A 15870-nucleotide genomic window follows, 5' to 3' on the forward strand; every position below is an offset into this window, starting at 1 on the left:
TACAGTGCCAAGGTAGGGGATGGCTTCTCCTTGCCTGAGGTCCTGGGGCGGAATGACTCAGGGGAGTCCCAGGTGTCAGCGCTGAGGGACTCAAGTACCTGCTAACAGGTACACGATCAGAGACTGACTGTGGGCACTGACTGACTGCTTACTGTGTGTAAGTTCAAGACATCTCCCTATTGCTTCATGACAATGATCTACTAATATGACAGTTATGATCACTGTCCATTTACAGGAAATTATGAGCCAGGAGATCACATAACTGTAAAGCCAACTAATGCACTCAAGAGCCTCAGGTCAGTCCCGGAGCCCTGGCTACCAAACTAGAGACCAAACAATGATTCCCTGCAAGAAGGGGTTCACCACAGGCTAAAGATAATCACAGTCAACCTACTTATGAACTGACCTTCCACTACTCTGGACTTCTGATGTTTCTTGGGCATCTACTCCCTCAGACCAGAAGGAAAAGATAAGGTAAGGCAATCCTAGTTTTCATCATTCTTTCCCTCAAAATGATCTAGTTAACAGATAATTCAGGGCTGGATTAGAGCAGCAGTCTTGAAAGTAGGTTTCAAAGGACTCTTGAACATGGCTGAGGTATGAGGCAGGGGCTCCATGCCCCCCTTTTTCTTCACAGTTACCTTTCTCCCACTTCTCAGAAAAAGGCATGCTAACCCACCCCTGGACATGCATGAGCCTAACATGAAAGACCTCTCCCAAGGCACCAGAGGGATAAAACAGACTCCGGGGGGTGAGGCTGTTGCCTTTATCCCAGGTTTCATAACCTGCAGCACAGGCTGGAATCTGCCCTGTCCTGTGGCCATTTCTGCTAGGGGCACAGTGAGGACTTCTGGCTCTCACTCTACAGATATCACACAGGGTTGACAGTTTCTACTAGCACCATGCCTCCTCAGTGCTTAGACTCCGTCGAAAAGACAAGCTCTGAAGGAGAGACCCAGGGGAGCACAGGGATGAGCATAAAGGTACAGCAGACAGCTGGCAAGGCACATACTTCGTCCTACCTGGCTGGCCATCTGTCGTGATCATATAGAGTGAAGGTGGCCACGCCCATGTGTACTGACATGTGACATGAATTGAAAAGAAATGGAATCAGACCACTTCTGATAGAAAGTGAGTCTGATTTGACGGACTGGCTTGACAATGATGCCTAGCTTTGCCTTCAAGGTCACATGAAGGACATACAACAGTTTGACAGAAATATATTTAAATCAAAAGAGAAGCTAAAAAACAATAGTTCAGAGGGAAAAGGACAGCTGGGGAATCTTTCATTCCACGTATCTTAGAGTTCCATGCATAGAGATGTAAATGTGAGAAAGGCATGCAATAAATTAAAACCATAAAGTAAAGATCACTCCTTCTTTCGAGGGGTATACAGAATGCAATGGGGTCAAACGAATCAGGCAAGGTGTTCTGAAATGAATCACAGATTTATTTTCCCAGGCTCCTGAATGCACCAGATTAAATCTGGTGCCGTCAAATGGAAATACTGTTCTTTAACAGCAGATATAATTAAAAGTCATTTGTATGTCTGGTAAAGTCTTTTTGGTATACTTCCCAGAAACTATAGAAGTGAGAAGCTTCTCTTGGGGTGAGAAGCTCTTTTGCAAATCAAAGGATTCCAATTCCTTTCTGTCAACAAAGCAGAAGTAGAACAAGACTGAACTGTAGCTCATCATTAGGGAATGGTTTTGGATGATAAATCCCGTGGAGATTTTTTGACATATGAATCAGATGAAACAGAATTAGTGATATTACTATAATAAATCTCCTATTCCCATGTAGGTAGCTATACGAACAAAGTTCCTCAGCATTTACATCTATAAAAACAAGGAATTTGATGTTGACTAGCACCTCATTCCAGTAACATGTAATATTTAGCGACAGAAGCATCTCAGTAAGAAATGTTTTTCTAAAAATTACTCCACTTCTGTTTACTAATTACCCATTAAAATCTTAATATGTTTGTGTTGTTTTGATCAACTGAGGGTTAATAATAATAATAATGACTTATCAATCCAGAATTTACTTTTAACATTTAGAGATTTATAATTGTAAGAAATAAAAATTAAATTAAACTTAGATCCATATTTTCATAAAATAGAAGTATGATGGTGTGACAAATGACTTAGAAATATATTACATTAGGATAAAATTCTATAGAGAAAATGACATGGAAATACAAGTTCAAGGTAAAAAAGAAATCATATGAAATTTCCAACTGTTAAAAACGAGTTGTTCAGGGGCGCCTGGGTGGCTCAGTGGTTTAGGCCACTGCCTTCGGCTCGGGTCATGATCTCAGGGTCCTGGGATCGAGTCCCGCGTCGGGCTCTCTGCTCGGCAGGGAGCCTGCTTCCCTCTCACTCTCTCTGCTTGCCTCTCTGCCTACTTGTGATCTCTCTCTGTCAAATAAATAAATAAAATCTTTAAAAAAAAAAAACCGAGTTGTTCATACATTTTTAAATGATTCATGGTGGATCACTAAATCACTAAGATACTGAGATATTATTTGAAACATTTTTTTAAAGATGGATAGTTTCATTTTTAAATGTCCATACTTAAAATACATCAAAAACTACATCCTTTGATAAATGAAAAATTTTTACAGTCAACATAAAAATGTTCGAAGGAGTTCATAGTTTTCGAAATTATTTTCCATGGTATGTAAGTAAAGGAAAAAAAGAATGAAAACCACTGGTGTAAGAGCTTTGGGGTTCTATGGATTCTTCCATATCTAAAAGCAAACATATTCTCTATGGAACCTGATAGACTGTAAGGGAGACGCACAGAGTGATAGGGACGTGGAGAAGAGGGCACGACAGAGCACAGTGCATACAAAGGTGATAAAGAGAGCTGGGACGTGTAGGAAAGGGGATGACAGAAAGGTCATGGGAACGCTCAGATGGAAGAGATTCCTGGCAGGGCACAGGGGTCAGCTGCTTCTAAATGCCAGATAAAAAGAGTACAAAAAGATTGGTCCCCTCGTGATAGAGAAGTTCAACACTGCCCAGGAACAAAAACATGACCCTGAACAAAGGAAGGCCACAAAACATTTTTTTTAATTTCAGTATTTCTGAAAGAATGTGCGAAGAAAAGGAATCATATTATTTCTGAATTTCAACACTTCTGCTTTGGCTTTAAGTCACTCAAGAGACATTGGTTTTCATTCCTTTAATTATTTCAAGAAATTCTTGAACACACAGATTACACGTACACACACACACACACAAACACAGACACTTAAATTCTTATTTTTGTCCAAATTCTTTTTTAAGATAAAGAACGTCTAAAAACCTACTAGTTAAAAAAGATGTGGTTTGGCTGCTTTCTCCTAGTACTTAAGAGGAGGCTCTCATGTCTTTGAAAACAATGAATTAAAATAGTATAGAAAAGAAAAAAACACTAGGAACTATAATTCTTCTCCACAAGCCAAAATGATAGCATGAAAAGCCAAGGCAGGCTAAGCAAACTAATTTCTCTCTCACCTGGCAACTCCACCCAGTCCTGAAAGGAACCTTTGGTCGCTTCTTTGTTGAGTGGCTCTCATATAAAGATTCTGCAATGACACCCCACTTGTGTGAAGAAGAGACTGAGAGAGCAGTCAGTCTGGCTTTGGACAGATATCCCTAACTTCGGCCAGCTGGCACAGATCTAATTAGGCAAGCACTCTATTATCATTCTGTTATGGTAAAGTTTCCAGTCTCCTTCTGAACACTGAGAAAAAGGATCCAAGGACATCCTAAATCTCTGATATCAGAGGGAAAAGGAACTTAGTAGGTTCTAATTTAACTCCTAATGACTTAATACAGGTATCAGCTAGAGCAGAATAATGAACAGTTGACCCATGGGGAGCATGGCAGATAGTGTGTGTTCATCAGACCATCGAGCGCTGGAGAAGGAGAGAGGATGACGGGTCTGCAGAGTGGAGAGCAGCAAAGGCCCAAGAGCACCTGACTGTGGCCCTGGGAAGGAGCTGCCCTCATAGAGAACTGCCATCACCCCACCAACAGCCTCCTACTCACAAACCTAGTGCAAACTACTGAAGGAGTCCATCACCCTGAAGAAGAGAGGGGAGATCACCAAATTCGAAAGAAAGGAATCTAAAAGGTGCTGTGTGCCTTATAATCTGAGATTACAACATTACAACATTTCTTCCAAAAATTGAAATAAAATAAATTGGTGTGGGTGGGACCCACAATTTTGGACTGTTCTAATGCTCTTAGACATACGGTCTTTTAATGAAAACAAAAGTCTGTGCAAGCAAAGAATGATCACAAATCAAAAATGTCTCGTGGCTTTGTCATTTTTTTCCTTCTTTCAATCACCTAAGTTAAATATCCTCGGTACTACGCAGAGCAAGGCACAGGAGATACTGAGATCCATGAGCACTTGCTCTCTAGGAGCTAGCTGTCAACACAGACAAGAAAATAATTCTAAATACCACAATATGGTTCAGACCATGAAGAAAGCGTTGGTAGATAGAGTGGAAACCCACCAAGGGCCCAGTTAACCCAGCCTGAGGGATGAGGAGAGGTGACAGCTGAAATGAGGCTTAGAGACTGGAGGAATGGGCTGTGTTGGAGACAGAAGGGGAAATGCAGGTCAGTGCAAAGGCACAGGAGGCCACATGGCACACCAGGGGAACTGCAAGGGATTCTGTATGGTGGAAGCATGGAGATGCAAAAGAAGAAGGTGGGCTGAGAAGGCAGGCAGAGGGTGGATCACGAGGGCCCTGTCTATTATCACATAAAAATGTTCGAAGGAGTTCATAGTTTTCGAAAAAGAAATCATATGACATTTCCAACTGGCAGCTGAAATTTAATTCTAAGGCAACTGAAGAGCCATTAAAAAAGTTGAAGCAAGCAAGTGACATAGTCAGATCTGATGTACCGAAAGTCTTTTCACCTAGCAACAGCAGAGCCATAGGACTGGAAAGGGATACGGTCACAGGTGGGTCCACAGGCTGCTGCAGTAATCCAACGGGGAAAACAGGAGTCTCAGCTAAGGCGGCAGCAATGGGAATGGTAAGGAGCAGTCGGATTCAGGGACAGTTATGAGCAGAAACTAGCACACCTTTCATCACTTGGCTGTAGTGATGTGCCGGGAAGTGCTCCACAGCTGCCTTTTAAAGAGGAAAAAAAAAAAGCCCTGATTTGTAGCATTTGTCAATTTCTACAGGGCAAAATTCCCTTTGTGGCTGTTCTCAAACTCCCAAAGTGGTGTCACTGAACTTAGAACTGGGCAGAAACGTGCACCATCAGCTGCTGCGAGTCGGTGTGAGAGAGCTCCAGCACTACCGCCAGCACAGGAGACTTGGGACGAGGGATGAGTCTAGGAAAAGTCAAGCCTCCCCTGCTCTGTGGACCTGGGCAGAGTAGGAAACGCAGGGCACTACCTGTAGTTACTAAGTTCTGACTGCGACATACTGAGTTAGAAGAAGATATCAAGATGTCCAGCAGGCAGATGGATATAAGGGATCTGAACACTGCAGAGAAAAACCTAGCTAGATACCATCGCTGAAACGGACATTGTGAGAAACTGTGTGCAAACCCAGAAGATAAGAGGATAAAGCACAGAACCCTATAAAACATCAACATTACGGGGATGAATGGAGAACTTGATCAAAGATGCCTCAGTAAGGGGCGCCTGGGTGGCTCAGTGGATTAAGCCGCTGCCTTCGGCTCAGGTCATGATCTCAGGGTCCTGGGATCGAGCCCCGCATCGGGCTCTCTGCTCCGCGGGGAGCCTGCTTCCTCCTCTCTCTCTGCCTGCCTCTCTGCCTACTTGTGATCTCTCTCTCTGTCAAATAAATAAAAAAAAAAAAAAAAAGATGCCTCAGTAAGACCTTTAAAAAAGGGAGGGTTTCCCAGGACCAATTCCCTAAATATTTCCCTGACTGATAATCAATTCACCAAAGAATTAACTTAGTAAAATTACCAAATTTACCTATTTTTAAAACCTATTTTTTAAATTATTTATATAGCAATTGTTCATTAGAGGGACTTGCTTTCCTCAAATTGGCCTGTCTGAATATAAAAAGCCAGAAGAGGAGTTTTAAGGAGCACGGAACAGTCAGTGGCAGCAAATGCCACAAGGGAGGTCAAGAACTAAGAGAAGCAAAGATGTCCCTCATGCTCCAGAGAAAGGTGGTGGTGGGAAGATGCTAGTGGACAAGTGAATGCAAACAGAAGTTGAGATGGTATAGGAACTTCCACTGAAGAGAGCAGAGAAGAAAACCTCAGGGAAAGGCTATTGATTATCTTTCCTTTTCTTGTATTTCTTGTGTAACTCAAAAAGGTTTACATGTTGAATAGAAAGATCCAGCATTTGGGGAGAAATTGAAGGATTAAACAGAAGGGTCAGAAGAATCAATATCCTGATATTCCAGAAGAGGAAGCGGGAAATAAAATTTGTAGTAAAGGTAAAGGAGAAAGATACACTTCCCTAACTCATTTGTGGAACAATCCTTCTGTTAGGTCAGAAAATGGCTGAGTTTCATTTTACCAAGACAATCAAGGTACGTGTCATCTACTTAGAGGTCCTTCTATAATTCCATTTGATTCCAGTTAGAAAATTTCCTGAATGAGGGGCACCTGGGTGGCTCAGTGGATTAAGCCTCTGCCTTTGGCTCAGGTCATGATCTCAGGGTCCTGGGATTGTGCCCCACATCGGGCTCTCTGCTCAGCAGAGAGCCTGCTTCCCCTGCTCCCCTCTGCCTGCTGCTCTGCCTACTTGTGATCTTGCTCTCTGTCAAATAAATAAAAATCTTTAAAAAAAAAAAAAGAAAGAAAGAAAGAAAAGAAAAGAAAATTTCCTGAATGATACTGGTCTATACCCTGAAGTCACAGGAAACAGGAACCAAACCTGAAAGTATGCCAATCTATTAAGTGCAAAATTTAATTGTTTTAGATTCTTCTCATTCCAAACCCTCCTGCCTTCTATCACTGCCCTTCCCTTACAATATCCTACCCCTTTTTAAGTGACTTCCCACTTTACCAGGCCAAGAAATACATATTGTTTTGTTTTTACCTGACATATTTAAAACTTATTTTACAAGTATTTGATGCCTGGAATGATTTATTTTTATGCTTGGAAACACTGACTGACTGTTTTATAAATGCACCAGATTCTTTCAGATCAAGTCAGTGGCTGCTTAAGTAATGATCATCAATATCACTTTAATATGTCAAAACTGTCACCTAACCATTACTGGAAAGTTATCAGTTCTTATAAATGAAGTCTGTCTTATAAATGTTTGATTATTTTCTAGACAATTTAGGATCTTCTCTAAAGGAGAGCTTAGTGATTTGCCAGAACTGTCAGGGATTGAATTACACAGGACTCCAGCACTGTAATATAATATCCTGGTCACTTCATGGTCATTTAACAAATCTCTCTGGCTACCGTTTTACAGGAAACCAACTGAGAAGATTCATGTTCACTATACTGTATAACTTTTATCTGTCCTTTATAGCCAAGGGCCAGGGAACAGTGAGATAAGCTAGGGACTGAAAAGAGAGAAAAACGTTTAACAGAAGCTCCACACACTCCTGGGACAAACACGAAGACTGCAGAATAAGCTGGGTAGTAGAAGATGGGCAAAAAGAAAACATTTACCCTTAGTGTACAAGTTTAATTCACTCTCAAATGGCACAACAGACATAACAGGGATTTTATTTTGTTTTATTTAAGGATTGTATTTTGCTTTCTTTTACAAACTGTCTAAAAAAACAAACACTTCTGATCTTTAGAGATTTATGCAAGTATCAATTCTTAAGAGAAAATGTCTGACTGCTGTAAAAACTGGTAGTATAGAATACATACAGAAATAATCCAGCTGATGAGCAAAATCAGGATAGCTGCTTCAAGAAAGAAAATTCTAGGGGCACCTGGGTGGCTCAGTCCATTAAGCACCAGCTTTCAGCTCAGGTCATGATCCCAGGGTCCTGGGATCAAAACCCAACATCCAGCTCCCTGCTCAGCTTGCAGGGGTGGGAGGGAAGCCTGCTGCTCCCCTCCTTGTGCTCTCATACTCTCTCAGATAAATAAACAAAATCTGAAAGAAAGAAGGTGGAGGGAGAGAGAGAGGGAGGGAAGAAGGAAGGAAGGAAGGAAGGAAGCAAGCTCTAAAAACATAACTTACTACGTACAAAACGAAGAAACCCCCAGAGAACACCATCAAACAATACACTTGAGGGGCTACTAAAGGGGATTCTACTTTTACCTTAAGAATCACAACTAGTGGAGGGGCGCCTGGGTGGCTCAGTGGGTTAAGCCGCCGCCTTCGGCTCAGGTCCCGCATCGGGCTCTCTGCTCAGCAGGGAGCCTGCTTCCCTCTCTCTCTGCCTGCCTCTCTATCTACTTGTGATCTCACTCTGTCAAATAAATAAATAAAATCTTTGAGGAAAAAAAAAAGAATCACAACTAGTGGAAAGTCAAGACTTAGGTTACCAACATGAGCCTTTTGTTTTGTTTTAAGAACACAAATAAATTAGTAACCTACCGTCTGTCTGAGATTTACTGAGGAATATTGTGCTGGCCCGAGGATGGTCTGAAGGATTGAATTCCATGTTCAAATCTTTAAAGAAAGAAAAAGAAAACACATAAATATCCATTTGATAACTCAGGGGAGTCAAGATTAATTTTCAGGTTTTTTAACCTTAAACTGATAATACATTCAAGGATTCTGGCAAAAACCTAAGTTATTATGTTAATACATTCTTCTAGATTCAATTGAGAACACTGCTATTTAGAAACTTGAGAAAGTCACCCATAAAAATTAGACACTTGGTGAAGATATGTTGGCCTCAAATTCCATTTTCTTTTTAAAATTCTGCTCTGTACCCAGGATACTACAAAATAGCAAGACAGAGCTATAACACTCAATTAAAGGGAATTAGGTGCTACAACCAACTCATCTAAAATCTACCATTATTAAAGCAGTATTTCCTTGTCAAAGGTGATTAAAATAGAGTATCTCAGCCAAATCAGCATTCACAAACTGCTTGATTTAAAACTGTTATTTTCTAAAAAGGCAAAACTTATCCTTCAGAGCAAAGGCTGTAGATTGGCCAACGGTGGGCATAATCTGGGGCCATGGATATGTTTTGTTTGAGCCATAGACAAACACATAATGATTTTTATATTTCAAACATATACTACAGAGACAACAATCTATTTCCAGCTTCTCTTGAAAAATAGATCATTTGGCAACACTGGGTTCCCATCCCAATGGTCACAATGGGCTGAAGGCAGCAGCTGCAGCCTCTCCAGGTGAGACCTAAGATCCCAGTCCTCAGCGGTCAACCCTCTCGCCTCCGTGACACCCATTGGGTACTGCTCCTCACTCTCAGAACTTCCCACCCCATGGGCATTTTGGTTTTGTAATCCCTGCCTCCAAACAATCTCAAAGAGCTAGAGACTTGTCAGTAAAGTATAAACAATTTAGAATCCCATCACAGAAGTTTTTCCAGCTTAAAAAAAAAAAAAAATGATTTCAAGGGGAGGGAAAAAATAGTTAAGCAAAACAAAAGATTTAAGTTAGGGGAGGGAAGAGAAAACCAAAATTACTTGAAGAATGGTCTTCAAATCAGCTTCCAGCATCAGAATGAAGACTATTTTGAGTTCAATTATTTCAATAAATTTGCAAAGAAACCTACTCAAGGCCAATAAAAATAGATGGTATCTATCCTTAGCTTTTATAGTTAATTAAGTCAAAAATAAAAGAAAAAAGGATGGTCACATACACATGGGAAGCAACACCTAACCACTTATCCACAGAGACTCACCTCAGCAAACCTTTGAAGTAAAGCAATCTTCCCTACATCAGCCAACGGCTTACTGGACTATATAGCTCCTGACCTCACCCTGGGTGCCTGATTTAAACAATGCATTCCTGAATCTTAAATGCTATTTCAATTATCTGGTCCTTCTTCTGTGACAACTATTAAAATCATATCTACAGTGTAGCAGTTTCATAGCTAAAGGCTATGGAAGGAGAAAGCCAAAAAAGACAATTTTTCACACTTGCTTCAATTTGAACTAGAGAAAATTTGGCCAGAAATCTGGTGAAAATGAGTCTTTATTACGGGGTTTCCTGCTCAAGTAGGATTTTGTTATGAAAAAGTCAGAGGCGCTTAGGTGGCTCAGTTGGTTAAGCAGCTGCCTTTGGCTCAGTCATGATCCCAGGGATAGAGTCCCACATTGGGCTCCCTGCTTAGCAGGGAGTCTGCTTTCTCCTCTGCCTCTCTCCCTGCTCATGCTCTCTCCCTCTCTCTCTTTCAAATAAATAACATCTTTATAAAAAAATTAATAAATAAAATTTTTTAAAAGGTCAAATAACAAATATGTTACTCAATTTTTTTTTAAGATTTTATTTATTTATTTGAGAGACAGAGAGCACAAGCAGGCAGAGAGGCAGGCAGAGAGAGAGGAGGAAGCAGGCTCCCCCAGGAGCAGAGAGCCTGATGCAGGACTCGATCCCAGGACCCAGGGATCACTACGTGAGCCGAACGCAGAGGCTTAACCCACTGAGCCACCCAGGTGCCCCTGTTACTCAATTATTTTTTTGAGAACTCCAGCATATGAAAACTGAGGGCATATATGTAATCCCAACCACAATGGATGCTGTTAACTTCCAAAATCTTAACTTACGGTCCCCATAGAAGTACTGACTGAAAAACAAGGTGCTGCAGTGTCCCGTGCTGATGGTAGAGTAACAGAAACTCAACGCCCTAGCCTTGGACAGTGTCAGCACTGCATCTATTTCAAACTCATCCACCAGACCAGTTTGGAGGGATTTCTTTGCAGGGCTGGGATGGGCAGAAGACTGTCCAGTGACAGATTTTAATCTAGACATTTGAAAAATACACAGGCAGGCCACCCTATGCAGACTCACTTTAGCATCAAAAAGATCACTAGGGGTTTGTAAAACACCACAAACAAAAAGTGTAGTTTTTCTGTTTCAAGCCAACAGTGGAGCCAAAATAACACAAGACTGCCACTTCTTAGGGAATTGAGATCCTCCTGCTTTATATTTAAGAAATGTCCTGGAGGACAATCCCTAGAGATAAGGATTCTATACTAAAATGATCAAAAACCCTAGAAATGGCTAAGAATGGAGACATTCACAGATTCTGAGAGAAGGCTGCCAAAAATAGGGCATTTGTTATGGTAACTAATAGTGTGCCTAGATGGGAGAATGCTATGCCACCATAAAACACTTACACGAACCACACTACTCACGGTGAGCACAGCCTCATGTAAGGAATTGTCGAATCACTATGTTTCCACCTGAAACTAGTCTAATATTGCATGTCAACTATACTTCAATAAAAATACTTCATAATTTAAAAAACGTGAAGAATATTTTATTCGCATGGAAATAGTAGTACCATATGTCATTAGGTGAAGAAAGCAGCATGGTATCATGGGGGGGAGGAATATGCACAGGCATAGTATACATATTAAAAGAAAATACACTAATATTTGGTTACCTTTGAATAATGCAAGGGAGACACTTTTTCTTTTCCATGTTTTCTAAGTTTCCTGCATTGAGCATATTTTCATCTGTTTAACTTTTATAATTTCAAACATTAATGTTTTAAAACAACTTGTGATAAATGATGTAAGACTTCGTTATCCTCTAGGTGGCTGGACATTATTTCTCCAGCACACACGGATTTTCCCAGGAGATGCCCTGGGCAATCTGGGCTGTGGCTGTCGCATTCCCCCTCCCACAAGTCAGGGGAGACTTGCGCAAAGCCACCAAGCTGAGTCACCCCAGCAGCACTGGCCACATGCTGTAGGAACTCGTGATAAAAGACAATGTGCTGTGAGGAACGAGGGACCCCAGCGTGGAGGAGCCTCTGTCCTGCCCACAGCCGCCCTGTTAGTACACTGCACACTTCCTAGTCTAAGCAGAACAGGGCCACGGGGGAGGACAACCACTTGTTCTCCTGTGCAGAGGTTAAGGGTCTAGCTGCGTCCTAACAGAACGTGAACCAGAATTCTGGTCTCCATCTGAAATCTAGACTCCAAAGTTTTTCCCATTACCCCTACTAGGCCCAGACCTTGCCTCAGATCCTGACTGCCCTTGAAGGACTGGAGCTCAGAAGAGAAAGGAGGCAAAAGCCAATACAGAGGAAAATCAGAAGCCCCTAAAGCTGGGTTCACATAATCTTTCTTAAGTTCTCCCTGGAATTTAAAGTTTGGGATCTAGATCCTGAAGGAGATAACCAGGAAGTTTATACAAAGAACAATCGAGGCTATCTCTGCTTCTAGACTAAAGAGTGCATGTAACACTGCTGAGGAAAACAGACTAATTTTTATCAGCAAGCATGCCCAGATGTTAACACATTAGAGCTCAACACTTTCATGAGTTGCCAGGGCATTACTCAGAAAAAAAGCATCTAACAACATGCTGGTTTGCATTTTCTGCAATCCTAACCCAGATCCATATTCCATAACCACAGAGTGGAAAGTAATAAAACTCTTGCCAAGCGTAGGTTAATGGGCTAACTTTGCAGAGGGCAAGTCTGAAAGCCCCACTTCTCTTAACTGTTCATGAGAAGGTGGGCCAACCGCAGCACCCGGTCTACCCAGCACTGATTTACATACGCATGAGAGCAGAATACAAAAGTACAAGGAACTCTCAGGTGTTTCTTACATAGAGGAGCCCCAGATCTTGAAGAGAAATATGGCAATTACAGTATGTGCTTTGACAAGGGAATACCAACTTTTCAGGGAACAAAAAATGAGAAAAGGCAGCATTCTCACAAGCCAAGCAGAATAAACCTGCCATATCACTCAAACTTACACTCTGAAGTCAAGCATGACAAAACTGCTACTTTAGCCATAAAGAAAAAATCCCCACACTGTAGAAAGTCAGGAGAAATGCTATCCCAGATGTGAACGAGTTGGAACACATATGGAAGAGTGTCATGATTTCAGTTCAGCTCAGTGACATTTTTCTTTTTTTTTCCTTTTAAAAGATTTATTTATTTTGAGAGAGAGAGAGCTCTCGAACAAGGGGAGGGGCAGAGAGTGAAGAGAGAAAGAATCTCAAGCAGACTCCCTGTGGAAAGCGGAGCCCCACAAGGGCTTCATCTCACAACACTGAGATCATAACTTGAGCCAAAATCAAGAGTCAGAAGCTTTACTGAATGAGCCACCCAGGCGCCTCTCAGTGATGTTTCCGAGTGGCAAGAATTAAAGGAAGAAAGTTATGAAATAACAAGGTTAAGATCAGAGATTACAGACGAAATAAACCTCACTGCTAAGGAATGCTAACCATTGTGAAGTCAGTTCTGACAGTATACCACCTATTTTAAAGTCATATTTCTGCATGTGGCTGTCCAATTTTCCCAGCACCATTTATTGAAGAGGCTGTCTTTTTTCCATTGGACATTCTTTCCTGCTTTGTCGAAGATTAGTTGACCATAGAGTTGAGGGTCGATTTCTGGGCTCTCTATTCTGTTCCACTGATCTATGTGTCTGTTTTTGTGCCAGTACCATGCTGTCTTGATGATGACAGCTTTGTAATAGAGCTTGAAGTCCGGAATTGTGATGCCACCAACTTTGGCTTTGTTCTTCAATATTCCTTTGGCTATTCGAGGTCTTTTCTGGTTCCATATAAATTTTAGGATTATTTGTTCCATTTCTTTGAAAAAAAATGGATGGTATTTTGATAGGGATTGCATTAAATGTGTAGATTGCTTTAGGTAGCATAGACATTTTCACAATATTTATTCTTCCAATCCAGGAGCATGGAACATTTTTCCATTTTTTTGTGTCTTCCTCAATTTCTTTCATGAGTACTTTATAATTTTCTGTGTATAGATTCTTAGTCTCTTTGGTTAGGTTTATTCCTAGGTATCTTACAGTTTTGGGTACAATTGTAAATGGGATTGACTCCTTAATTTCTCTTTCTTCAGTCTTGTTGTTAAACACTAACTGTTCCCATAATCCTCCTCCAATTCACCACCATGACAAACACTCCTCACCCTCCCCTATCCCGCCCCTTAGAAACTCAAAAGCCCTAGCTTTGCCCTCAGACCCACCCGTCTTCCCAGAGCACACACAGCCCCATCGAGCTCTTGAAGTACCTGATGTGCCAACTTATCGAGGAGAAGTGATAACTTACAAAATTAAATACTCACTAGACTGGGTGTCATTAAGTATAATTTTAGCGATGACAACACCATCCTTACTGAAAGAATAAAACCCCACTGCAATATTGCCATCCCCAAGAAAAGACCCACAGAGAGGAGCTGGCTAGTGACACCACATAGGGGCCAACAGCTCTGCAGCAAGTGAGGTCAGCACTTGGGCAGTCTCTGGAAGGGGCACAGAGAAGGATGAGATGCAGTTTGTCCTACAGGAACTTACAATTTAGTCAGCGAAACAAAATGAAATACCTGATCCCATCAGAATAGAGGACCAGCCAGTGAATAATGAAGAACAGAATATCTAACCAAATGCTATGAGATAGAGAATAGAGTGCTTAAAACGAAAGAACTTAAAGCACTGGACTCTTTCTAAGAGTCAAAAATTTATACTGCTTCCCCCCCTTCCTGCCCACCCCCCAACCCCAACAAGGCCATTCAATTCAATAAGGTGAACAAACAGGCACTGAGTCTATACTACGTATGTTCAGCCCTGGCAATAACAAAGACTACTTTGGGATGGTAACCATGTCTGTGTCTTTCCCCTTCCAGTTACCTCCATCAGCTATTTCCTAGGCATGAGAATGCGTTCTCAACTTTCAAAGGGCTGTAGTCCATTAATAGTGAGACAAAACTTGTATTTAGATGACTTAAAAACAAATCATGTTATTTCTATCACATATTTGCCTTAATAATTACAGTGTGACAGGGTAAATTAGCATTTTATTAGATACCATGAGTATGAATACAATGGGTATTTGTCAAGGTCAGTCCAAACTGCAATGGTTTTCATTCATTCACTCAACAAACAATCGATGAGCATCTCTAGTTCCACATATTGAGGATACAAGATACAGAAGGGAACAAAACAGATCAAGTTCCTGTTCTAATAACATGTCCTTCGAATTTTAAGGTGTGAAGTACCAGTGGAAAATACAAAAAGAATAATAAAAAAAACCCATCAAGAACACAATAAATTCAGGATATCTGGGTGGTTCAGTCGGTGCTTTCAGCTCAGGTCATGATCCCAGGGTCCTGGGATCAAGTCCCACATCAGGCTCCTTGCTCAGTGGGGAGCCTGATTCTCCCTCTGCCTACTGCTCCCGCTGCTTGTGATCTCTCTCCCTCTGACAAATAACTAAAATCTTAAAAAAAAAAAAAAGTATATTTTAAATCCTATAATCCACATTTAGAAAGCTGAAAATCAACTATCCTAGAGTTCTACGAATCATTCATTCCCCAAAGAGAGGCATAAAAAGTGGAGTAGAAAAAACACCTTTTATAATATAAAAGATCTAGATTTGAATACATTCCTGCTAATTCTATGGCCTTGGGCAAAGTGCCATACTATGCCATACTGGGTTTCATTTTCCTCATCTACGAAGTGTGCAAATAACTCCCAATTTAGAGGACTGCCATGATGATTAGAAAATATTCATATAAAGCAATAAGCATGATATCTGTCACACAATAGGTACCCCATAAAGAATGGCTATTAAAATTTTAGGGTGTTAAAAAACATTATTACATAGCATCTAGCTCAGTGCTAGAGACACAAAAGTCTCCAAATATGTATGTTAAAGACACTAAAAATGATGCTAAACCATCATTATACAGTATCTTTTCTCTAGGGAGTCCTGATTAAAGTCTGATGTTTAAAACTTCAGTATTTCAGGGACACCTGCAT

The 15870-nt window shown here is 41.0% G+C and overlaps 1 protein-coding gene across 1 annotated transcript in view; it reads right to left on the minus strand.

Annotated features, from left to right (window-relative positions):
* Nucleotides 1-15870, minus strand: part of CCNY (cyclin Y) — a 233538-nt gene that overhangs the window by 74725 nt on the left and 142943 nt on the right. Inside the window, exon 2 of the mRNA XM_046011726.1 lies at nt 8522-8596. Within this exon, the coding sequence (XP_045867682.1) occupies nt 8522-8596 (75 nt within the window). The remainder of the gene's footprint in view (nt 1-8521; nt 8597-15870) is intronic.

Source organism: Meles meles, chromosome 7 (assembly GCF_922984935.1).
Source record: "Meles meles chromosome 7, mMelMel3.1 paternal haplotype, whole genome shotgun sequence".
In the NCBI taxonomy this organism is placed as follows: Eukaryota; Metazoa; Chordata; class Mammalia; order Carnivora; family Mustelidae; genus Meles; species Meles meles.